A 27985-nucleotide genomic window follows, 5' to 3' on the forward strand; every position below is an offset into this window, starting at 1 on the left:
TTGCTCAGGCATAACTAATGTCCAACTTCTTTCTCCGAATTCCGCTTGACGTCATCCTGCCGGTTGATGTCAACCTCGGGCTGGTAGAGCATGAGGGAAGTAAAGTTGAGACACGCTCCGAAAAGCTTCATAACCACAGCAATGACTGTAACACGCCAGGCAAGACCTTGCGAGTCGTAGATCCAGCAGGAGCCACGCACTCCACAGGAATCCTGCCAAAGGAGACACGAGCCATCGATGACTGCACCGAACACGATCGGACCGGGCACGGCGCCTTCGAGAAAAGAAAAGTGAGGAAAAGAGTGAGAAGGAGTGGGAGAAGGAAAGAAGAGAAGCGGTTTAGACAAGAAAGCTGTATGTGTTCCAACTGACTATGGAAACTCCCGTATTGTATTGTCAAAGATTTATTTTATCATTAAAACTCCAATCCCTCCCGAGCGGTCCTATCATACTTTTTCACTGCTATATCTCTGAATATTATCATTAATACGAGTGTTTGCTGCCACTGCATTACTTTTTAACCAAATTAATTTAAATGGGGTTTACCATACACTACCACAGACAAGAAGTAACTTGAATCTTAAAGTGACCTTTCTTTATAACAAGAAATTCACAAGATTCGCAAGTATTCACAAGACTAAACAATAATGGTATCAATAATAGTAGAGGCTACTATGTAATCTCGTGAGATTTTTGTGCCAAAATTGATTTTTTTTTCGGCTAACTTTGTCAATTTGGGGTTGCTGAATCCAAAAAACTTTGGTTCCATTTTTTCCGACCGCGTCTTCAGCCGCCATTTTGAATTTCAAAATGGCCGCCATAGCAAACTGTATCTTTATCCATATCCCATTAAGTGAGCATTGTAAAAAGCTTCAAATTTGGTGCAAAATGCATGGGTGTGATGTCAGACACTCTTATATGTCTTTTTCTGATATTGTGGATTGTTTTGATACAATTTGTAGGCTGCCATCTTGAATTTCAAAATGTCGCCATAGCAAACTGTATTTGTATCCATATCTCATACGGTGAGCATTGTAGAAGCTTCAAATTTGGTGCAAAATGCATGGTTGTGATGTCAGACACTCTGATATATCATTTTCTGATATAGTGGATTGTTTTGATACAATTCATAGACGGCCATCTTGAAATTCAAAATGGCCGCCATAGCGTTTTTACCTATGTCTCATGTTGTAATTATTGTAGGAGCATCAAATTTTCAGTAATGCACATGCTCGTGATGTCTGACGTTCCAGTATACAGCTGTTTCCTATTGTGGATCATGAGATAGGCCACCATCTTGAAATTCAAGATGGTGGCCATAGAAAAACATATAATACTGTGGCAAGCACCTAAGATGAATTTGCCAAAATTATTCTAGTTAGACCGAATTCATTTTCAGGTCACGCAGAACGACAGCCATCTCTTAATTCCAAATGGACGCCATAAATTCAGACTGTAAGGACGAGGTTCCCATGACGTCATCAAGCCATCCTCAGGGGCAAAAACTGCAGGGGGGGGGGGGGAGAGGGGAGGGTACCATACCACATCCCATGAGTGTGGGCAATCGTGTAAGCGTTACATCCCACGTACCATAATAGCCAAGCGGGTATGTGGTTCGCATACACATGATTTGTTTTAGCCTCTCAGGCAAAACATTATTTTGATGCCGTGGAACCTCGTTAATAGTTATATTTGATCCCAGTTATTAAATATTTGTACAAAAGCAAGCATTGATACGATTAAAGGTGATCTTCAAAAACTTTGTGCTGCCTCGAGAGAATGAAGAAAAACAAGGAAAAGTCTCGCAACGGCAAAAAATGTCATGGTCACCCTACCAGGCATCACATTCACCAGCTTGTTTGTTGACTGTTGACCACAAAAGGAAACAGCTCTTCAGGGAGCTCATGATTGCTGGATGTATTTCTGGAATAACACAGAATGAATAAGGAGTGCCAATGATCAGTACTAGTATATAGGTTTTACATGACTGCCCTTGTGTGGGTCATCCTCAATAATCAGGACTTCCAAGATGCTTATTGCTGTATCGCCAATGATTCTAAAACTACGAAGGAGCAATAATAGCTGAAATCTGTGGCACTTAGGATGCATCAGTAGAATTCCTCAACAATTTAGAACACCATCACACGAGAGTAATCTAAAAAACTGTCACTGCATTAAAACTGATGAACGTGGTGTTTAGCAATCAGATATCGGAAACATTCAAGGAGGATATTCTAGAAAGAGATGAAAATGGAAGTTTTCTTGTTCTGTACTAGCAATTTTTACCTGAAAGAATTAAAAAAAAAAATCTGTCTGGGATAATGAGAAAGGCCGGACATTCAGCTCTTGCAATTGAAATACACCGTGTAAGATTGGATCAAAAGTCATTAAGCTTAAGAGGACCATTATACCTTCTTACAACACTTCTACCGGTACAACAGTCTGATAGACCTGTCATCATCGAGTCACTACTGGACGAAACAATTATCGGAAGTTATAAGTTCTACTGTTTTGATTAATTCCACAATCACTATTCATCTCACAATTTTATGGCCTTCTCATTCTCACTAAAAAAGGTTCATTTTTCATACCCATGCCTTAGAAACCCGCAAAACTGAGCCAAATAATCAGCCTGAAAGTTGAAATACTGATCAGTAAATTCCATCTGACACAGAACGGGGGGGGGGGGGGGGGAAGAAACAGAGGGTACATGAAAGATGCCATGGGAGCTGTCACCCGTCACAACGAGGAAGCAGATATCCTCATTCCATTGCATGTATTAGATGCTACTTCAAGAGCAACAGGGAATATCAGAGATATTTATGATTATTACGTATAGACACTGAGGTTTTCATTCTCCTATAATGGATCTTTGCTTTACTTTAAATACTGCATCACATGTTGTCTGCTCCATCACTGGAAAAGGAGATGATAAAGTACAATTGACATTGTTGAGAGAGTATGTTCTGCAAATTGTTGCGAAAAACAAAAGTCTGCTTGGTCATGCCTTTCATGGCTCATTCTGAAGTTGAAAATTTGAGGATGTCTCATAGAGCAGATGGATCAAGAATTCTCTAAGCCTTGAATCATGCAGACTGTGCAATAACACAGTCTATGCCTTCCAGAAGTTGGGCGTGGATGACTTCAACCTGGACAATCTCCTACTTTGCTCTTGTAGAGTCTTGATACAACATATCCAGAGAACAAACATCGTAAACCTTTACAACCTAATTTGTGTCTCTACTTACAGGGGAATATAATATGGTACATTGTAGTTATTTCCAGCGGATATACATAAACTGTGTAATTAAATGCTTTGAGCTTCCTACACCAATAGTAGCCACAGAATTCATTGTCATGATCATATGGCAAGAAATGCATTAGTCATTGTTTCTGGAAGAATTTTGAACCCATTCTCCCCTGTGTATAGCCCCATACAAGTGCTGCGATGTCTAAATGGGGACATTTAGTCACTCAGACACATCGTTATTGAGGCACTTTTGAAAGTCATTTGCTTTGACACCAGGATCACATGATTTCCCATTTACAAGTTTTACCCACCTGCAATGCTCTTAAAGGAATTTTGCACTTCAACATGGCAGTGTACCTACAGGAAGCAGTTCCGCCTATGCAATAATAATACCATTTATTGAAGTGATTAACTTCCACATAAGTCCTACAGTTTGAAACATGAAAGCATATGCTTGAGTTTGCAAGGTAAAGATCTTAACAGCACCAAATATGGTGGCAAGAGTGGCAGCCAATGCACATAATCCATTATTACAGAATGCTTCAAATATAACTGTGTGTGTTGTGTGTGTGTGTTTGTAAAAGAATGTGCAAAGTACACCACCATAAACATTGATATGCCTAAAAGTTGCTTGTAAAAGCAGCCACTTTGAATGATAAAATGGCAGCCTCAAAAATGATCTGCAATTTCAGGGAGGGGATCAAAGTGCATCTTAATGTTCAACATCATGAGCCCGGTTTATGCCCGAAATGTGAACTGTCTGCATTGTTTACAACATGAAATATGGGTCAAAATGTACATTCTGGTATGGTGGCCATTTTCAATTTCAAGATGGCCACTTACAATATCAAAATGGACCGTCATTTAAAAAAAAAAGATGTTTCAGAAAGTCTGATGGCATACGCATGCTCTTTGCCCCAAGTTAGAACCTTACACACTTCATACGATATGAGATATAGGCCCAATTACATTTGCTATGGTGGCCATTTTGAATTCAAAGATGGCCGCCAACCAAAATGATCCATCTTTTAAAACAAAAATGTATATATTAGCATGTCTGACATCATAAACATGCTTTTTGTCATCAAATTTGAACCTTCTAGATGCTCACATCAAGAGAACTGGGTCAAAATACAGTTTGCTATGGCGGCCATTTTGGAATTCAAAATGGCGGCTGAAGACGTGGTCGAAAAAAATGGAACCAAATTTTTTTTTTTTTTTTGATTCAGCACCCCCAAATTGACCAAGTTAGCTAACAAAATCAATTTTGGTACGAAAATCCGGGATCCAATATTTCGACATAGCAGACCGTACTATAATAACAATGATCATAATACTGAAAGATGATGATGACAATAATAATGATGATAATGACGACTATAAAAATAATAGTAATAATACAAGCTAACGTGCACAAACTGTTAACAGAAAGTCTCACACTTTTCAGTTTGAGCGCCATGATATTACTTATTACAGTGCACGATCAATCAGGTGCACGTCACGACCTCACACCCAAGAGTCATGTTGTTGCTATATTATGATATTCACTTTGTGGCAAGTATCAATCAAAAGTACCTCCGGATGGAATCCAAACTAGGAAATCATCTTCGATTTCCTTCCTTCATCATGTGACTAGAAATGAATGATATTCCTTTCTCTTTCTTCCAAAGACAATGACAGAAAAGAGTCTCCTACCAACAAATGTTAAGGACGTTCTAACACTTGACACATTCATTATTTAAAGGTAAGATTAGGTGACGTGGGTATCTCAACCATTCATTCGGGGCCCAGTGGCCACCTTGCACCTGTCGCCTACATTATCCCAGCTGTGGAGTTTGCTTGCAGGAAGATGAAGAAGAACTCTGATCCTGCTACACTGTAAATGTGGTGTCTCAAAGGGGTCTGTAGACGGACCACTTGTGCTCTTTCTGTATCTTTCCCGGATTATGCAAATTTTCAAAAGACACAGCATTCAATATCACAAGCATGCAGATGATGTACAAATTTGTGTTTCTTTCCCAGCAACTAGGATTGGAGTGACTCTCTGTACCTTTAAATCAACTAGAATAATGTATTGATTATGTAAAGGTACATTATACAGATGGAATGCAATGGTCAAGGGAATTTATTCAAATAGGCTCCAAACAAATGTCCATGATGAAATCTATCTTAGCATTGGTAAGTTTTATCAAGTATCTAAACAAAGTACGAAATCTCGTTGTATTCATTACAAACCTACCATTTAGAGACCGTAATCTTCACATACATCCGAATCTGTAGGATTTCATTTTTGAAACCTGGGCTCTATTGGAACATTCAGAAAAATTGATACATGTTCGTATCTCGTCCCGTCTGGATATACGTACACTGTAATTCTTTGTTTTGTAACCTTTCACAAAAAAGATATTAGTAAACTGTAACGTATCCAGAATTGGGCTGACGACTAGATTACTCACCTTCATTAATGACACAAAGAAAACAACACATAGGTCGGTACTTTTGTCTCTCCACTGGCTCCCTGTGCACCAACGTATTACCTTCAAGAGTCTTCTCATTGTCTGCTGTTCGTTCCGCACATTATCCCCTGCAGGTCTTCAATACTATTATTCTCCTCATTTTCCCCAACCATCACGAATCTCCACTCATCTAACTCACAAATTATACAGACACCAAGGACGAAATATAATTGAGGGCATCGTGTTTTTTCAAACATGAGCCCAGAACTTAGGAATAATCTTCCAATATCTCTCTGAAAAGCACCTTAAAACGTGCATTTTTTTTTTTACATCGACAGTTTTGTATGCACGTACATATATTACGTTTTTCCTTTTTTTGTGCTTAAGTTCCATGTGCTTTGATACTGTGTTGCAACGTATTATATCCTATTCATTTCTGATAGCGCTACGAGCATTTTCTAATATAGAATGAGTACTGCAACACCCTGTACAGATATATGTAGGCCCTGTTTGTTGTTGTATACTAGTAGGTGGAGCCGTTAATCCTGTTTAGCTCGTCGGCCTTATTTGCGAAGTATCGGAGTAGTAGGCCTTCTTTGCCTAGTGTCAAGCTTGTGAGACCTTGTGCATGCAGTGTCGAGCTCGTTGGCTTATTTACCTAGTGTCGGCTCATTGGCCGCATTCTTTGTCTGGTGTCGAGCTGGTGGGCCTTATCACCCTAGTGTCGAGCTCGTGGGATGAATGTCTTTTGGGCAGTGGGTGCATGACTCATCCATTTTTTTTTCTTATGGTCAAACTCGTGGGCTGTATGACTCGTGGGTTTCGAGCTCGTGGGATGTCCTCGCTCGATCACATTCGTTAACAAAGTGATTCGTAGTGCAACATATATGCAATTTTGATGAGAGAGGGAGACGAGGCCTGGAAGGTCGGGGCAGAGTGTGCTTCATAGGGCTCACACGGGTAGATTATTCCCCATAGAGACGTGTGTTAAATTCAAAATACAAAACATTCTCTAAAATAGCTGGGAGAAATGAGGTCTTTCATCTTCAATCTCCTGGACAAGTGAAATATATCCTTTCATCCATCAAATTCCCAAGGCTGGATCTTCAGCTCAAACTCTGTCCAAGGGCCCGAAAGCCAGACTACGAGTTCTTTTCACTCAAAATATCACCTATTTTCTGTACATGCACCCAATGAAAAATATTCCCTTTAAATCCCATGAGGAAAGCTTACATCTTCCAAAAAAAATGCAGTTTGTAGAGGAATTCATACTCAATATCTGCAGCTATTCAGTGGTATCTTTGGTACGAATTTGCGAAGGGGTGTGGGACATTCCATTTTATTTACAGGTGTGAGCCCCATAGAAGCACATGGTAACAAAAGATGCAATGTTCTCACGGTCACGATGTCATCTCATAGATGCCAAGTTCATTTTTTTTTTTATGAGTGAGATATTCATTACTCAGCATCTTGGCGCGCACGAATGTGCGTGAGCGAGGGGAGGGCATGGGAGGGGGTGTCCGCCCTCCCAGGGTTGGGAGCTTTTTCAATTTTTCCGTCTTAATGGTGGAAGCTGGTGCATACTAAAGTGACTATTTTCATTTATTTTGAAAGACGAAAGGGAAATATGCCTTCAATTGCAACTGTCACTTTAATCATTTAAGCTATGCACCCAATGCGTGAGAAAAATAGGTGTCATGCGTGAGATCGTGAGACAGACCCTAAATGCTTGAGATTCACTCACAATGCGTGAGACTTGGTAGCTCTGTCATTTATGACGGCTGTCATCGATGACGGGCAAATCAGCTTCGAGAGTTCACACGGCGCTTAACATCACTAGTTTCGCCAGCTAGTAACTGGCCCTACTCGATGATAAAATCAAGATGTACATGCAGCGTGTTAACGGCATGGAACATCATCCGTGGAGGTATTCGTTTCTATTGAGAGAAGTAATTCAGCGCTCACAGGCTTCAAGTCTAACAACAAGTGCGTGTAAAAGGAACAATAACGCCTGGAGGGTCCGAATTTTAAAATCCACCATTTTGTAGAGAAAGAAGCCTCGCTATTACTATAATTAAGTTTTAACTGTATTTCGTCCAGTACCTAGTCCGATCCAGACAGTGCCAGTGCAGTGTGCGCATGTTTTTTTATATTTTTTTTTTTTATATACAGACAAACGAAAAACATCACAGGCTTGGCGAAGAGTAGGTATCAATTCAAATTCATCAAACATTTATTTCTCTCGAGAAACTTGGCCTAAAAAGCTGATTTGAGGAAAACTTTAGTATTAGCGTGATCAGGGGCTTGCCAGTGCATGAACACAGTGGAGTGCAGTATTTTCCTGCCAGGTACGTGGCCACGCTCGTATGGAAAGCCAATTTAATCGTTTAAAACGATTTACTGATATCACGAATTCTATTTCGTAATATCAAAAATTTGAATTTCTAATATCACAAATTCAATTTGTGATATCACGAAAACCCGTTGGTTTATCACGTAATACCAATTTTTGATGTCACGAAACCGAATTAGTAATGTCACAAATTCAGTTCGAGATATCACGAATTCACATTCTTGATATCAAGAAATAAATTTTGTGATGTTACTATTTCCAATTGTAATATTATCAGTTTACATGGAATTTCACAGCGCTCAACTTTAGTAAAAAATCACTTAATTTCGAGCATTAGTTCTGTGCAAAAAAATCAACAGTGAATTATGGCATTAGTTTTGTGGAGAAATTCAGATGGAATTCGAGCGCTAGTTGAGTGCAGCAATCAAAAGCTGAATTCGAGCGTTAGTAAGGTTGAGCGCAGAAACACACAGTGGATTAGAGCGTAGGTTTAGCGCAGAAATTCCGATGGAATTTCAGGTGTTGATCACGTGTTTTGCCAAAGCCGACGAGAGGAGATACACTGATAGACTCGATCACTCCTCTTCTGCCGAAAAAAAAAATGTTAATGCTCTCATTATTATTTCCTTTTCCACGTGGTGAAATTGATGCAACTGTGCTTCTCCAAAATCGAATTGTAGAAAGTAATTATTTCATTAAATATCAAATCCCATGTTCTGATTCTTTCTTTCACTCCAGAAGAGTTACTTTGTTCTTCGCGGATGACTACATGATGTCACCGCAAGTTAAGCGATCTTCTTTGAAATACTCTCCGATTAAAGCTGTTCTTCGGTGTTCTCAGGCAAACAGAGCAGTTTCCATGCCTATTCCGTCTAAAAAAACAACACGGTTTATTGCTGGATTCATTAACGTCCTAAAGGGAATCATTTAAATCTGACTATTTTACTCTATCACAATGAACTAAAGAAAAAAAAGAGGCAAAATACTCTGTCCATCGGATAGGAAATGAATTGGAGGTCCCGTGTAAGAGAGAGTCACAACTCATCCACGTAAAAGATCCCGCTTCATTCATTCATCCCAAAGAGGAGGGTGTTTAACCCGGTGAAGTGATCCCGCCTCACATCCAACTGGACCCCAATGCATGGATCTTTTTGATCTTCGTTTTTGATCTTCGTTTTTGATCTTCGTTGATTGGAAATAAATTATAATTGAATTGAATTGAATTGAATTGAATTGAATTGAATGGAAGACCAGCTAAGTGTAGCTGAATATAGGATATCCAGCCGTCTTCTCAGATGGAAATGAACAAACAAAAACTAAATATAATTTGCTTAGCTCCGATGCCATGAAAATCTGTCAATGTATGTCCAAGTCTACTTACCTAATAGTCTCTTGAGAAGGGAATTGAGTCCCAGTGACATGGATCGCTGTCCTTCTGGAACAACCCTGGTTTACAAAAATTAGAGATAGTTTAAAAGATTATAGTATTATCACGTAAAAGTAGAAGAGGGCAAATGATAACACAAATTCTACACTTGCATATGATTGTGTAGTTTCGGTTAAAAGTGTGCGTATTCGTACTAGCGCTTTTCCTTTGTCAAGACCTTCAATTCTGATGAACTTCCATACATAAACGTTGATAAAAGATAAATGCTACAAGAAAAATAAGAATCGAAGCACAGAGATTAGTTCATTGATGATACTATCGGGAGGGGAAGACAAGAGCGCTGAAAGACAACTGAACGTGTACCGCTTTACAACTGTCATAACAAATTCATTCACATGCCTTTGAAGGAACAAGGGACACGTCGTGATGTGTTCTTAGCTACCTATATTGCCTTTATGTGAAAATAATGTCTGCTTTTCTCCATTACCTTCCGTGTTTTATTAAAGCCATAATGCAGTCAGAGAAATGCTTTAGATAGAAACAAGCTCTTCAAAAGTCAGTTTTCAAATGGTGAGGGTAACTACACGAAAATAGATATTTTAATCTAAGAACACGAACCTGAGAAGTACGTTTATCTCGGGAATGGTAGCCGTGAAGTTAACGATGACTAGCAAGATAGATAAGGCGCTAAAGAGATAGGGATAATAGCCACAGGTAGTAGGACATCTACCAAGGGACGCACTGGTAGAAGCTGCGAGTGCCGTTCCACGAAGACATGAACAGTCACTGTAAGTCTGTTGTTTGAAAAAGATATAAAAATACAGGACACAACTCAAATAGCATGTGTTCTTTTAAAGAGGAGAAATAAAAAATTAGGTAACCAGTTTTTATTTTTCCATTGTTAAAGTCAAGTTTATTGTGTTTTGTTAAACCCTGCAAGTGATTTAAACTAAACCAAGTCGTATTGATCACGCCTTATGATTATCATTTTTATTTTCTTTTTTTTTGGGGGGGGGGGGAGGAGCAACATTAATTGAAAAATACCTGCTTATGTGCTATATGAAAAGCACGGAAATGCTTCTTTGACAGTTTTCTGTGGGTGGATAGTTCAAATTTGTGCACTTGACTGGCAAAGAATGGAGTGGAATTTGTGTTTTTAATGTACATTGTTATTATCATTGCTATTTTCATTATCATCATTATTACTGATATAGTGCTCTTATCAAAAAATCGTGATGGTATAATTTATCATTGTCATTAAGGTTATCATTATAAATGTGATTGCTATTTGAGACGTGACTGTGATATCGTGTGGCTATTGTTGCTGTATGTTTATATGTTTTCTCGTTTTTCACACTCGTTGAACTCTCTCATAAAGGACGGAATCACAAATTGTTTATATCCTACTTGTTTATAAATCGATTAACAGATATAGGAGAAAGCATACTACGAACCCCCCCCCCAAAAAAAAAAAAAAAAAAAACAACAACAACAACAACAACAACAACAAAAAAAAACCACCAAAAAACAAACAAACTAACAAAGAAACAAAAACCGTTTTACGCCAGTCATACCAAAGCAACCTGGCCTCGGCTGCTGCGTTGAGACATACAGACTCCATGTTACCTGACCTGGGCCCCGTTGCAAGAAAGTTGCAATCAATTGCAAATAATTGCTAATTTTGAAACAACCATTCTGATTGGCTCAGGGTCTGCCCTATTAAGAAGACATGCATGCAACAATGATTGGCCAGTGACAATCAGTTGCAAGTTGCGTTTAAACGCAAAGTTTCTAGCAACGGGGCCCCGGTCTCAAATTTCGCTCGAATTTTTCACTCGACCTTTTCAATGTTCCTTGTTTCTGTGCTTTCTGTCGTGGTGACGTTATAGCATTGAAAGCATTTTTTTTTTCGTTTTAAAGTAGGAAAAATTAAAACTCCCATGAAATATACGTGCCTCATTTACAGCGTCCAGTAAACAACCAGCGTGGCAGGGTGACAGGTACTCCAATTGTCCGCCATCAGCACAAACTGGAATATATCTGTCTTCAGCGCAGGAGCAGTGGGCATTGCACGTGTGAGTGACGTTTATGTTTGAGAACGCGCTAAAACTGTCGATGAGAAATAAAGATAATGACATGGGCATGGGATATATCCGTCTTTTCAGATAATTCTGATAGATACCACTACATAAGTGAGAAAAAAGCAAATGCATAAAAAAAGGATAATACCCAACATCACATTATACCAGGGAGGTGAGACAATTCACCTCCCTGATTATACGAAGGCAGGTGGTCGCATGCCATATCTACGATGTTGGCATACATTGGGATAAAAAACAAGACACTGTAAGATCTCCGTGAGTATTTTGCTGACCAGTATAATGATCCATTATTTTGCACGAATTATCCACTTTGATAACTTTAATCTTCTTTTCCTTTACTTCTACTGTCTGTTTATCATATTTAATCCGCTTGAGTAAGATTCAACTAAGGACTGCAATATTTTCTGCTTAGAAAGTAAAGTCTAGTTTGACCGTGTATCTTCTATTGAGTCAAATCATTGAAGATTAACTTTAAGTAGTTCGAAACGATGCAGATATTAAGGCGCCCAAGTTAATCAAAGACATTAAGATAACTTTTAGCTGTTCGTTCTCAAACGTGTCTCTACTTACGACTATAGATTTACAATTTTGCAAACTTCATTTAAAGGGATCGTACAGTACTGATTGAGGTGGGTATTCATGTTTTGAACAGTCCTAAGTGAGATAATGAGAAACCTCTTATGAAATATGAAAGAGCATGTAATTAAAGAAGGATTTAACGTTTATTTGATGAAAATCGGTTTTCAAATGGCCGAGATATCCAAAAAAGTGATGATGATAATAAAAGGCGACAGGCCACGCCTTTTATTAGGATCTCTTTGTTTCACCATTGTTTTTGGATATCTCGGCCATTTCAAAACCCTTTGATTCCCTTTAGAATTGCATGCTCTTTGACATCTCATAGAGTGGTTTCTGAATATCTGGCAAAACGTGGTTTCTGAATATCTGGCAAAACGTTAAAAGCTAAATCCTCACCTCAGCCAGAACTGTACACACCCTTTAAGGCAGTGTTCCCAGCCCTGTCTTAAATGCAGATGTGCAGTTTTGCCGTAAAAAGTCCTGCGGAGCTAGCACTTGATGCAGTCACAATCAGTGGTATGGTATAGGATGAGTAGTTGTGAAAGCCTGAATATCACGAGGACGCAGTAATGTACGAGGACGCAGTAATGTACTTGGTAACTTCGCTATTGGGCGTTCCGCGTTGATGGGGTAAATTTCTAGGAATAAAAACGAATAAGCTTTAGTGTGGATCATGTTCTTGATAGATAACTGAGGACGGACTACAACCTTTTCACACAAGGAAAAAATGCTTGCTTACGTGCTTCCATCATATTGGACTGTGACGCCAGCTACTTTAGTCTGTGGACAGTGCCAGAGCGTGGTGAGAAAGGCCATGCAAGTTATGAGATTGCTGGCGATGATGAGCTTCAGAAGACTTGGTACCTTCAACTTGTACCTCCGCATTATCAGGCCGCCGTTCACCGTTCCGATGATGCCACCGACAACCACTACTAACCCTGCATTGTGTTCAGTAGCAGATGATTTCTATCATTAAAAACTTTGCATACCAGTGTTTTGAAGAAGGAAATATTTCTGGTTTTCAATTTTCGATACTGCATGAATGTTATTTATACATTTGTACATGTACAACTGTGAAACTGTGCAACATGTAAAGCGTCCATTCTTAGTATGGTTCTGGGCACACAACCAGCCAGGCAAAATAATGTTTGGACAGTTGTGCCGGAATAATCGAAACACGGCCCTTAATGTTGGTTAACTTTATAATTAGTATGCATAATAAGGAAACGATTATCCCAGCACCATGTCATGTAAACAGACAGTATCTGTCCTTTTTTTACATGAAATATTGCTACCATAATAGACAGGCGTATACATTATACCTGACGGTCTGAATAGTATGTCGACTCAATTAACTGCAAATATTACAGAGTTTTGTTTAGGGTCCCGCTTGTCAAGTAATAGAACACACACACACACACACACACACACACAAAAGGCATGACAACCTACTAATATTCTACAGTCTAAGATTTTCACCGGTCAGTATCGTTGCTAAACTGGCCGTCACGCCAAATTGGTTTTGCAGGAACTTAGGCAGAAATGCTCCAAACGCGTTGATTAGAAGTGAATCGGCCACACCCCCAAGGGCCGTCAACATGAAGGTTGGGTTGATTACAAGGAACTTGATGGCTCGGAGTAGGTCACTGGGCTTCTCTCCGAATCCTGGCTCGGCGGTCGCCTCTGAGCCCGCGTTACGGTGAGCCTGGTTCTCTTTCTCCGATCGAACCTTGGCAGTTGCTGCCGAAAGGTAGAATGGATGTTTGATTTGTCGATTCAAATGTCATTGATGTTCAAGTCAGAATGGAACTCATGTCGACATTATCACAGATTATGTACGGAAAAGTTATGTGCATTCTGAAGTTAAATCAACATGGCTGTAAACCCGATGAAAGCAATCATCTGTGCTTACATCAAATTTGGATTAAAATATTACGTTCTTCACATCTACGAGACTCTTGATTCAAATGCGGGAACATCACGAAGATGTAAATTGATGTCTTATATATATCAACGATATCGCTGGAGACAGTTTCCTCCTCTCCAAATAATTGATAATCTATATGCTTTGAATTTTTTTCATAATCAGGGTCATCTTAATATTTGACGATGGTTGTAATGTTTCTTCGATTTTAAACACCTTCAATGTGTTTATACTTACTCGGCAATTCCCGCGGGAACAAGCTCAGTGGAACTGACGCAAGCAAAAGGAAGGCGCCAGAGAATAAGAATCCAATCCACCAAGCACCAACCCATCCTGGGTCAGTAGGTGAAAGATTAAGGCTGTTTGAAAGGTAAGAATACAATTTAGTAAACAAACATTTTGCTATTAACTAAACTGGAACGTAGAGGCACTCACAGATGCAAAATATCGCACACTTGGGTGTGTTAAGTTGTCGCAAAGACCGGGCCATTGCACTCCACGTATGTATACTATAGGGTCTTTTTTATCTTTTACTTCATTGCTCGAAAAGCTGAAAATATCCGCGGTCATCCTGACAAATGACCGCGAAGTTTAAGATCGTGATCTTTATAGGATCTCGACGTTTTGCCAGGGTGACTGCAGACTCTCTCGAAACTCTCTCGAAACTTCCTGCGAAATAAGGGATGTCTCCCCGACCCTCGCCAATCCACTTGATCTTTGGGCAGTGTGAACGCTAGCAACTGAAACTTCGCGAAGTTTGTTACGTAACCAATCCACCATTTGTTTGCGGGCGGTGGCTCTGAAGCGCGCGGTCAATAGCCGTGGTAACACTGGCAAAAGATTACGAAGTCTTTGCGAAGTTTGCTTTTTTCTGTTAGTTTTTAAGTTCGATGAGATAAGCATCTGCGACATGATTATGCGTGTATGTATGTAGTGCTTGCCAGTAGATCGCCCTGACAGTAAGCCTGGTATTTGGCAATACTGAAAGAAAAAAACATTGTTAATGCAATTGCATGTAATACAATACAATGATATGGATGCTTCCCCAGGTGTTGATCGACGGACACTACATCTTCTGGTCACCTGGTCAGCATTCGCTTGATATAACAGCTTTCGCTTGATATAATAGCTTTTTGTGATCATTTACAAAACCAGCCGTGGGAAGACGTTCTTTTCGCAAAAGACATTGATGAGGCTGTCAAACTATGGGAAGATTATCTCATGGAAACTGTTAATCTATTTATGCCTGTTAAATCCAGGAAAGTTAAAAGTAAATGTTCCCCTTGGATGACTTCGGAAATTATAAATTTAATGAAACAACGAGATAAAATGAAAAGGAAATCAAAGAAAACGGAGGAAAGTGATACTATGAATATGTACAGGAAACTGAGAAATAAAGTCACATCTGAAATAAGGAAAGCAAAAAGAAAGTATTATGTGGACAGACTTAATTTCTTCAGCTAAGGGAAGATCCGCTGATATTTGGAAAATTTTGAAATCCGTTATGCCTAATTCACAAAGTAATAATCCCCAAGGTAATGTATTAGATTGTGAATCGAAGAGAAATGAGTTTAATCAATATTTTTCTTCAACTGGAGAAAAGCTTGCTTCTGATATCGAAGAACAGCCCACTGAGTCTTATCATGAAAATGATATTTATATTGATGGTGATGTACAATTTAGATTTCATGTAGTTACTGAGGATGATGTACATAAGGAATTGAAAAATTTGAGAGATAGCATTTCAGTAGGTCTGGATGAGATTTCTTCCAAGATTTTGAAAATAAGCGCCCCTATTATTGTTCCTTGTTTAACGTATATTATTAATATTAATCTTTGTGTGAAAATAAGTTCCCCCAAAAAAGTGGAAATGTCAAAGGTTATTCCCATTCATAAATCATGTACCGTTAATTCTCCAAACAATTTTCGTCCTATTTCAATACTACCCACTGTTTCTAAACTGCTCGAAAGATTTGTATAAAGACAATTAATGGCTTACCTTGAAGAAAATAACATATTATCTCCCAAACAATTTGGATTTAGGCGAAAGCATTCCACAATCACATCCTTAGTCCAGGTGATAGATGAATGGATGAAAGCAATAGATGAAGGGAAATACACAGGGGCCGTATTCATAGACTTTAAAAAAAAGCGTTTGATTGTGTTAATCATGAGCTGCTTTTAACCAAATTACGCAATATTGGGGTATCAGATGAGTGTCTGCCGTGGTTCATTGATTACCTGAAGGGGCGATCCATTTGTACGTCACTCCATTCACATCTTTCAACTCCGTTACCCATATCTTATGGAGTTCCACAGGGATCGATTCTTGGCCCCCTTTTATTTATCGTTTTTATAAATAATTTGTGCAGATATATACCTAGCTGCTCAATCCAATTATATGCCGATGATACTGTCCTGTATTTTCTGATAGTAATATTGACAGTGTACATATGAATCTTAATAATGATCTGGTTTGTGTTTATGAATGGATGTGTGCAAATAAACTGACTATCAATTTTGAAAAGACTTCATCTATACTCATTGGATCAAGGCACATGTTGAATAGATGTAATAGATTGGATGTTTTTATGAACGGTAGACTAATACAACAAGTGGATCATGTTAAATATCTCGGTTTTATTGTTGATAACAAATTGAAATGGGATGTTCATATCGAGAATTCATGTAAAAAAGCAGGGAAATTAGTGAAGTATTTAGGCAGACTTCGTCATTTTATCAATGAATCTAATCTGAAGTTGATTTATCAGTCCATTATCTTGCCACTTTTTGATTATGCTGATATCATATTTGATTCAAGTCATAAAAAGTATATCAAGCAATTGCAAATCCTTCAAAATCGCGCGGGGCGGATTATCATGAAAACAAATCCTTATGAACATGTGTCTAATTTACAAATTCATTCTGTTTTAAATTGGTCTTCTCTTGAATCGAGACGTAGGAAGCACTTGAACATGTTTGTATTTAAATCAACTCATAATAATGTTATCCTCATCTATGAATGATATGTTCCATCAGCCTTCCCGTTACTCATACTCTCTTCGTATCGCAGGTAATATTCTTCTCCCAAAGCCTCGTACTGATTATTGTAAAAGAACAACACATTATAGGGAATCGATGCAATACAATCCATTGCCTTGTACCTTGAAGTTGACCTCAAGTCCAGATATATTTTTCAAGGGATTAGAAAATTGTATTTCTGATTTTATGTGATTCTTGTTAATGTAGCGTGTAGATGTATATTCCTCATTCAGTTTCTTTCTCTGTTGAATATACTTAGATGTTTGTTGTGTTTTTTGTGTGTTTATATTTTATCATCGAAGTTTATAATTGTATATAATTCACAGCTGAAATACTTCTCTGAATGTTTGTATTTTCTTTTTATGTAACCACGTAGATGCCTGTTTTTGTGTCTACATACTTATCATTGAAGTTTATAATTGTATATAATTCACAGCTGATATATTTCTCTGAATGTTTGTATTTTCTTCCTATGTCACTATATTGTTTGTTTATATTTCTCATGTAAGGGACCCCTCTGTAAAACAGCGCTGTTACGATAACAGTGCTGAGTAGGGTCATCCCTCCGTTGAAGATCTATTTTATGTAACATATCTTTGTTTGTATATCTTTTAATGACGGAAAATAAATACAATACAATACAATACAATACCTTGCTACTGTTTGAGTTATGCATTCAGCCGCACTGCCGCTCCGGATGTTTTGCTGTTCGTTCACATTCAACATTGTTAGACGAGCTTTTCAAACTCGAAAATGCGATGGCCCTCGCGTTTTAAGATCTTAAATAGGCCTGTGTCTTTCCAGTGATGGTGTCTTAGCTGTGCCACCTTTTCTTTCGAAGAATTACACAAATGGCGTAATTCGAGGTAATTTAACCTCTTCTTCAGTAGCAATGTATGCACTTATGATTTGTGTTTTAGCTGTGTCACGTCGTTTGCTGTTGTTAGATTGGTCCATTTATGACGTCAGTAAAACCTTCGCCAAAATTTCCCGAATTCATCTGAAGTGCTTGTATTACCTCAGATATCGTATGATTTGTTGTTGTTGTTGCTGCTGTTCTTGTTTCATTCCCTATTGTGGAGTGAGCAAAAGTCTTACACTTTGTCCTCTTCAACAGTCTAGCATAAACACAGCATATACATTTATACCAACTGGTAATATTCTTTGGATGTTCACTTTAAACACGCGAAAAAAATTACTCTGGTCCCGACATGAATATGACACATACGCGCACACGTACTGGCGCGCAGGACACAGTATAAGTGCATAATAATACAGTTTTAATATTGGCCTAAGCCTCGTGAGAGAAGCAGATGTCGCGGAAATAACACCCATCTCTCTCTCTTACAACGTCATTGCCAAATCGTTATGACTCAGAACATGTAATTCAAAATTGTAAGATCGCCATACACTGCTGATCTATAATTAAACAAACAAGTCGGAAAATAGGGGCCCACATTGTTATGTCAAGTTGATTACAGATCAACAGTTGCGATCTTACAAATTTCATTTGTGGAATGAGACAAATTGAAGAAAAGTCACTCCCCAACATTTAACCCTCTGCTTAATGATCTCTTGCTTTTATTAATGCCTTGTCCACTTTGGACTACTTAACATAACAATGTCGAAATTTCGGAGCTTGTGTATTTGTTTGAAGTTCATCGTGTCACTGCCAGCAACCAGGGATAGCCCGGTTGTAGTGTCGCTGCCTGGAAAGCAGGAGATGACAGCTTCGAGGCCCTTGCCTTTATTCCGACATATTTGTTGAAATTAAAGATGCGATCAATATCATTTAATTTATTTACTATCTCGTTTGAGGATTAATGGTTTAACAAGAAAATTTTGGGAAAATTTGAGAGCAAATTTTATGAAACTAGTGAGGTCACGATATCACCTCATGTGATATACATCCGTAATTGTCACCGATATCTCTGTTCTGGAAAAAAAAAACATAAGACACTTTAATAAACCCCCACCTTTCTCGTGATCTCAACCCAATTTGAATCAAACGTTGACTTTGATTGATTTCATTCACATGTTCAAAGTCAATTTAATATGGAGTGGATTTCAAATGGCAATTTGGGACCTTACTCTTCTGGGGGTGTGATCTCCGTGAAGATGTTGAGAAATATTCCGCTAAGCAAGTAGCCGCATCCAGGCCCGACCGCTGCGACAGCTAGGAATATTCCTAGAGATTAGAAAATACGAAGGCAGCGGTAATATGAGTGTGATATTTGTATGCTAATCACAGTCGGTTTTCATTGTCATGTTACATGACTGAGTTTGGCTGTGCTGCATTCATTTTCATTTTCAAACTGGAATGGAATCTGCTTAACTATGAGATGATGACACGTTGTGGAACCCTCCGTACATGACACTGCCATACCATATTCATATACATATTCGGTAGTCCTTTTTCAAATCGTCACTTATAATGTAAAAGACACTGACAAAAGGCATCAATTGATATCCAAATTGCAACCATTGCTCACATTCGAAGCTCAAATTCCTTAATGGATGAAATACCAGTCTTTTTTTCAATAGCAGATTCATAGATTTGCCATTGAGTGGTGGAGGGAGAAAAAGGTATCTTCGACAAAATTAGGTGATGGAAGAGTTTTCTGGCATTATCGAATTTTACAAACAGAAACAAATATCAAGACTGATATTATGAGCAGTAGTCAATTCTCTGACATGTATGAGTCGATATAGATATTGTGATGCATACCCCCGCACATTTTTCACTCTTAAACCCTCAGAAAAAGACAACAAAAACGCAAGAAAATTCATGACATTGAGGTTTCCGCCAGAATTTTTCTCATCAAAGAGGCAAGGAGGAAGAAGCACTGCCCTTGACCCAATCTCGAGCATTATCCCTGACTCTTCCCCACACACTAAAAAGATTTTCCACGACCCCTGTGTTAGAACCATTCGTCACATCTTATTGTGCGCTTGTAAAGATTTTCTCGTAACTTAACTTAGGCTTACCTAAATACAAACCATGGTCTTCATTAGACACAGACTCATCAATTGCCGCAATTCCAAGCGTGTACATCGGTAATGCCCCGAGGGCCCCAATGACAGTGGCAACAATAAAAAGGTAGTAGTATGTGGATATATTCGACGCCGTTGTTGAACCCTCATTCGACGACTTGGAGCAGCCGTTGCTGCCGTTGACGAGACAGAGATGGCTGTCGTCATTGATACCGGCGTAGGTGTATGCCTGGGTGGTAAAATGTGGCACACTAAATAGGAAGGCGGACACGCTAAGAAGAATGACACCAACGGCGACCCATCGCGTCTTGTGCCCCCGCCCGCCTACGTAGACGACGAAAAGGACGACGACTATGCTGACAATGTCATAAGTGCTGATTAGCAGACCTGATTGCTCGCTAGATAACTGGAAGCGGCGCTCAAGTGACGTGATGGCACTGGGAATGAATCCGTTTATGAAGATGCCCTTCAGGAAACATAAGAAGAACACTATAATGAAACATGAATAAATGAAGAATTTTATTGCAAAATGGGCTAAGCGCCATTAGTAAACATCTGAAAGTGAGTCCAGCATCAGATAGAGCAAAACTAAACCTTTGCAGTAAATACCTCACTTGTGATATAACACGGCATATTCTTGAAGGTATGATTTAAAAATATCCTGTATCTTCCTATTAATATTTTCTTTGTTTTCAGCAGCTTTAATCACAAATGTCTCAACTTAACAAGAATGGAGTTAGCTCGTTTTACGATAAAACTCTTCAAATGATGTTAAAACTGTGATCAACTTCCTTTTATTCACAAAGGCCTGCCTCGTGTTTGGTCGATTTTAAGAGCAAAGTGTCCTATAAATAATGACCACAAAAGAATTTATTTTTTGTCTGCAGCGAGTTTGTCAGATTTTCATCTTGTAAGGTGTCCCTGGGAAGTAGAATAGGTGGGTTCAACAGGACACACAGTAAGCCTTGCTTACCTTTGTTTGCCCGTGTGATATACATTTATGAAGTGACTGCGTCGTAATGTAGACCGGTAGAGGGAGGATTATGTTATATAGCTATGTTTTTAAGTCTTCAGAACAGCTGAATTTCCGATTGCACAAAGTTGCCTTTATACTAAACAAAGTCACCAAAGGACTTTCAATTGGTGGGGCTTACACAAAAGTCAGTGCAAATTAATTATTGGCTCAAGCTAAAGTCCGAAATAATGAAAGACAGCACGAAACAAAACATGACTATCTTTTATGTCCAAGCATCCCCACTGATTTCATATTTGATAAAGGATTTAGCTGTTCGAAATGAGAAGGGAATGCCTTCTTCATGTTTAAGTATAAAACTCAGAAGAATGAAGTAAACAAATAAATCAACAGTAAGGAAGAGGTTTCCTCAGAATCGGACCTAAGCCAAGATATTGACGGAAGTTTCCCAGAATAGTGGGATCGGTCTCCACGTGGTCACTGTCACATCTTTGAACTAGGTGAGGCGAAGATGTTGCTTTCTATATGACAGGTCTTTCTGTGAGAAAACTTAAGATGAAAACTATAAAGACAATTGGCGCCGACTTAGTAGCAGCCTGAAGGTTCGGTCGACCTAGCTTGCAAGAATCTGCTGAGGGTCTTGCAAAGATACTGAGTCATGGTGTGACTCGAGGCAAACATTTAAGGACTTCGATGTACAACCACATATTTATGTAAAGTTAACTAGATGTATCTATTCAACATGAATCTAACTGGAAGACACATTACATTCAAACAATATGAGATAAGAACAAATTATGGCACTGTGAAATAAACATTGATGAAGAGAGAGGCATTGGACCCCAACTGCTTTATACTTTGTCAATGTATATAATTATGTATGCAGCTACATTATTCTGCAACATATTATCATAAGTTCAGTCATAAGCCTTGTGTCTTGATCAAAGTTACAACTTATATCATACACCGCGGAAGGTTGATAGACCCTTGTTGGAGTTTTCTTCACTGTGTTATATCATGCTGTAATATAGATCATTGTCAATTGGTAGTATAGGTTTTCCCGGCCAATTTCGCACTTTTGTCAGTCCAATTCCTAATTGCTGTATTCAATTTAGCACAGTTAAGCCTAGATGGCATGTTCGGTATTTCAATTTTATAATCTTTTCATTCAAATTCATTTTGGAGCATTCAAATTACCTTCAACATCATTCGAATCAGCACTTTTTCAGTTCAAATTCGTAATACAAGCACCATTTCGCAAATCGTTCATTCAATTTAGCATGATATAGTCACGTAATCACGTATACGCTGCGCTCGTTCATTCGAATTCATTCTTGGGCATCCAATTTCGCATTTACTACAGTCAATTTAGCAGACACGTTTATGCTCTTATTCCTTTATTCATTTTCATTCATCATAGGTATTGTTTGCAAGAATCATGACATTTCATATTTTCGTATTCATTCTTTGGATTCTGATACCATCTTTGCAACGTACTTTCAAAATATGTGTAAGTGTTTATAATGTTCGATATCATTATTTCATTCACAGATACATTAATCTTAAGTTTGTTTTGACATTAATAGGGAGAAGGAGGTTTCAATTTACATCGTGATTATTTCTTACATCTGCGTGTTTCATTATTTTCATTTGGTGGGTGCTATATTGCGTTAATCATCAGTTCTTGGATCAGCTCCTAGCCATCGATTTGTCAAGGTTATTACCCTCTAATGCTTCTATGATACCCTGTCTTCTTGAGAGATACGCTTGAATCTCACTTGTGCTGCCATGACTGGACATAATCTATGGTACTGGTGCATGTATAGTTCTGATATCATGCATGAAAGAAGAGGGGTGTTACAGAACAACAAACTTGAGTTATTTAGGGTCAAAGATACCTTTACTATATACTTAACAGTGTGTGGATGGAATAAAAAATTCAAATTTAGATACGTATAAATCACGGTTCTCACCTTTTCAAAATAGAAATAACATTACGCCAATTTGAATAAACATGTTTGGAATTTGACTGCCCATACGCGAAACTGAATGACTGAAATACGATTTCCGCCAGTGCTCCCGAATTTGAATGACTGAAGAGCACGTGCCGATTTGAATGCCCGTTTTACGAATTCGAAAGACACATGTGCGAATTTCATTGATCGAAATGCTAAATTTCACGAACAAGTTGCAATCTTGAATGACAGAATGTGCAGTGACGAGGATTTTCGCTAAATTGAAGGAACCTTTTATCAAATGGATTGACAAAAGTGCGAAATTGGCCGGGAAAACCTATGATATATTTCGTTGTTCGGTGGACTCTAGTAAATGTCAATATTTTTTCATATTCATGATTGTGTTCATGATTGTGTCAATGTGAAACAGAAATCAACACTGCTGTACACAGACAAAATCGAGCAGTTGAAAACATAACTACAAGTTGTAAACAGATTGATCAAAAGAATTCAACCAAGATACTGTTGAAACATGACTAACGTAAGATGATATTGTAAGTCGCCCTGCGTGGTTGACATGCTCTTATTTTGTGCTCTGACATTTTGTGTTATTTTCATTGTATTTCTGTGAAATATTGGATTTTCGATTGTATCATCCTATTTTGTAACGTACATGGATACAGGTGGCCAAATCTGGAACTGTATTTTGCTGTATTTGGTGAGATATTCTATGCATTATTTTCTTACAAGTTCTGATTTGAGCTACACTGAATTTGTAAACCATTTTGTGTACACAGTGACTATGCACTTCACTTTCATCTGCGCCTTATTCATGTTCGCTCAACTCTAACAGAGTGCCCGCCATACTCTAAGTCATTGTTACTCTGGTAGTATAATGGATCTATTGAGACTTTGGCTCATCATTCACATTGTATCTGTTTGTCAAGTCTCAACCACAAACTATCATGTACGTGTACAAGGGTATTCATGGAATAGAGAGCCCTTTCTTCATTGTAAATACTTTAAATACCGGCTGCCATACTACAGGAATTCCTCTGCAACATTTCAGCTCAATTTACTGAAAGCCGGAGATGTCGCCCCTAACCCAGGACCAACAGCTGAGTATTCTCACTTGAGCTGTCGCACTCCGATACCGGTACATTCTACATCCTACAATAGACTTGGTACTGGGGAACGCATTGTATACAACAGGGAGATTCTACTGCTGTGCAACCCTGCATGGAGACATTTGAGTCTGGAGACAGTGACTAATGATTTGCCCAATTTTCTTCATAGAACAGGCAAGAACAGGGGCATGCTCAATGAGAATGTATGGAGAAGAATCAAAGAGCTAGGTGTTCAGACACATCTTCGAGGGAAGAGATGGGGACGTCGGAAGAATGTTAAGACACGGACACGAGTGAGCACAATACTAAGTGCCCCTTCATTGTCACATATACCAGTGATCACCTCATCATGTAGGAAACTGACCTACAAGAAACTGAGAGGGATGAACGTCGACAATCTTAAAGTCGTGCCAAATTTAAGTAATTCTTTTGTAGAGTCCAATTGTAATGTCTGTTTATGGAATGTACATTCTGTTAGAAACAAAACAATATGCATTGCTGAATATGTTCACGAACATGACTTCGATATCATGTTTATCACAGAAACGTGGCTTAACCCCCAGGATGATGTGATAATTGGGGAGTTGACTCCTAGAGGGTATTCTTTTATAAATTCACCACGAAATACAAGTACACGTGGGGGTGGAATTGGTGTATTGTACAAGTCTACTCTTAAGTTGATGATGAAAAATTCTGTTCTGTCTTTTTCCACTTTTGAGTGGGCACACATTACTGATTTGTCATGTTCGGTCAATTTTTTCATTGTGTATAGACCACCACCCTCTTCAGTAAATAGACTCACATCTTCTAAGTTTCTGAACGAATTTGATGAATTTGTAAGTGAGATATCCTTGTATCCGGGGAAATTGGTGTTATTAGGAGACTTTAATATCCATTGGGAAGACATGTCTAAAAGCGATGTGCTTCATATGAATAATAGTACAGCATCTGCTGGGCTTATCCAACACGTCCAAGGTCCAACTCATAATCTGGGTCACACCTTAGATTTAGTTTTTACCCGAGATGATTTAGTAATATCAGATTGTAATACATTTGAAACATGTATCTCTGATCATCATATGATCCGTTTCTCACTGGCTAAACAGAAATCAGAGTTAATTTCTATTACTTCTTCATTACGCAATTATCGCAAAATTGATAAAGTTCAATTTGCTAATGCTTTGCAGGAATTAGTGTCGTCTCAACCCGCAGGATTAGATAGCGAGTCCTTGTTTGATTGGTATGTTTCTGGAGTTACTAAGGTACTCGATACCTATGCTCCATCTGAGACAAAATCTCGCCCTTTGAAATCACGTATGCCTTGGTTTAATGAGTCCACACTTGTAGCTCGCCAACTTCGTCGTAAAGCAGAACGAAAATGGCGGAAAACAAGACTTGATTCAGATCGTAAACTGTTCATTGCAGCAAATAAAGATGTATGTCGGGTTATTAATGTCTCTAAAGAGAAATTTTTGAAAGACAAGTTGAGTTCATGCACTGTCAAGGAGGTATATCGCATTATCCACTCACTTTTGAATAAGAAAGCAAGTTATCTCCCCTTGTATGATTCTGCGTCCATATTAGCGAATCAATTTTCTTTGTTTTTTGTCGGAAAGATAAGAAAAATTAGAGATGAAGTAGATGCGTGCAACAGAATCACTGTAAACCAATTTTGTGATACTGTAAACGTAAATATTCCTCTTTTTGAGAATTTTCAGTTGCTTACACAATCAGATTTATCCAGAATCATTATGTCATCTGCTACTAAATCTTGTCAACTTGATCCCATTCCAACATGGCTCCTGAAAGAGAACCTCAATCATGTATTACCATTGCTTACAAACATAGTCAATCAATCTCTTTCCACAGGTGTTTTTCCCAAAGGAGCACACTCGGCAATAGTAAAACCACTTTTGAAGAAACCCAGCCTGGACCAAAACGAATTTAAGAATTATAGACCAGTGTCAAATTTAACATTTCTAGGTAAACTTATTGAGAAAGCAGTTTGTAAACAGTTAGTTCATCACATTGAGTCTAACAATCTTTTTGATTCTTTTCAATCTGCTTACAGGTCTCTGCACAGTACTGAGTCAGCTTTAGTAAAAGTGAAAAATGATATTATGTTTGCCATTGATTCAAACAAGGTTGTTTTTGCTGTTCTTTTAGATCTGTCAGCCGCATTTGACACGATTGATCATCAAATTTTTCTTTCCCGTTTATATAAACGAACAGGTGTTAGGTCAACAGTTTTGTCCTGGTTTCAGTCATACCTTTTGGGATGGTCTTCTCAAGTTGACATTGCCGGTAATTTGTCAAACCCCACTGTGTTAGAGTTTGGACTTCCCCAGGGATCAATAGTAGGACCCATAGGATACTCAATTTATACTCTTCCAGTTGGCGAGATAGCCCAACATTATGATGTTAATTATCATTTTTATGCTGATGATATACAGTTATATAATTCTTATGACCCGAAGACTCCAGGAGCTTCTTTTAATGCCATCACTAAACTTGAAATGTGTATTTTAGATATTAAGAAATGGATGGTAGCAAATAAGTTGAAACTGAATGATTCGAAGACTGAGTTTTTTGTAGCAGCTTCAGCCCACAATCTGCGCGGTCTTTCAAACATTCAGCTCAATGTTGGTTGCACACTAATTAGCCCCTCAGAAACAATAAGAAATCTTGGTGTTATTTTTGATTGTCGAATGTCAATGTCTCAACATATTTCTCAAATTTGTAGTACTGTTACGTTTTATTTAAGAAATATTGCTAGGATTAGGAGATTTATTGATCAATCTGCATGTCATAACGCAGTGCGTTCTTTAGTTCTATCCCGTATAGATTATTGTAACGGGCTTCTCTCTTCCATTCCTTCAACTCAACTGGATCGTGTGCAGCGACTTCAAAATTGGGCAGCCCGATTAGTGTTTCAGGTTTCTAGGGACTACCCATCTCAGCCACTTCTGAAGTCGTTGCACTGGCTTCCTTTGAAGCAACGGATAATTTTCAAATTAGTTTTGTTTGTTTATAAAATCCTTAACGATCAAGCTCCGAAATATTTAGACGCCTGTTTGACTTTATATACACCTACTAGAAATTTGAGGTCATCTAGTGATCCGCTTCGTCTCACATACTCTGTTACTCGCACCTTAGCCGGTGATAGGACATTTACTGTGTCTGCTTCAAAGCACTGGAACAATTTACCACTTACCGTTAGACAGTCTCCATCAGTCAGTGTGTTCAAAAAAGCCTTGAAAACACATCTTTTCAGTAGCAACTAGTTCGTAGCTGTATATATAACATTTATCCAATTATACATACTGTCGTACATGTTTTGAATTGATTGTAAGCGCTTTGGGCCTTGTGGGAAAAGCGCACTATAAATAATAGTAATAATAATAATAATAATAATAATGATCAATGCACAAAGTTTGACATTGGATTTTCTCGCGTTACCTGAGAGAAAGTACCACAGCACATGCAGAACAACAACCATGGCGCCGTACACATCTTCTGCAGCCATTTTAGTTGAAATCCTAACCACCCGCAAGTCATCCCGGACTCGTCGGGGTCACAAGAAAGGACCCTACGGCCAATTTCGCTCCTACAGTGCTCGTTGTCGACAGTCGTTACGTCGTCATTTGTCTGAGAAGCGTGTCCGATCCCATTCTTGATTTCCACGTTGATCTCGAGATCGTGTAGGTTCTGAAGGGCGTCACTGTTGTAGAGCCCTATTGTTGATGTCCGTGTGCCTGGACGGTACACAACGTTACCTTCTTCCATTGTCGGCTTCAGGAAATACCCTCACTTACAATGATATCGATAGTGAGAGAAGGAGAA

General features: G+C 38.5%; 1 protein-coding gene across 1 annotated transcript; it reads right to left on the reverse strand.

The window, feature by feature from the left end:
• Nucleotides 1-14: 14 nt before the first annotated feature.
• On the reverse strand, nt 15-27928 carry LOC139744263 (solute carrier organic anion transporter family member 4A1-like). Its single transcript, XM_071654708.1, has 10 exons — nt 27602-27928; nt 20082-20553; nt 19185-19281; nt 14289-14410; nt 13607-13867; nt 12867-13065; nt 11402-11549; nt 10065-10240; nt 9441-9505; nt 15-274 (listed from the first exon to the last, which is right to left on the reverse strand). Exons 1-10 carry the CDS (start codon nt 27926-27928, stop codon nt 15-17), a joined length of 2127 nt encoding a protein of 708 aa, XP_071510809.1.
• Nucleotides 27929-27985: the final 57 nt, after the last annotated feature.

The sequence above is a fragment of the Diadema antillarum genome, unplaced genomic scaffold, assembly GCF_040938485.1.
Source record: "Diadema antillarum isolate AM-2024a unplaced genomic scaffold, OU_Dant_1.0 seq00001151_RagTag, whole genome shotgun sequence".
Classification (NCBI taxonomy): Eukaryota; Metazoa; Echinodermata; class Echinoidea; order Diadematoida; family Diadematidae; genus Diadema; species Diadema antillarum.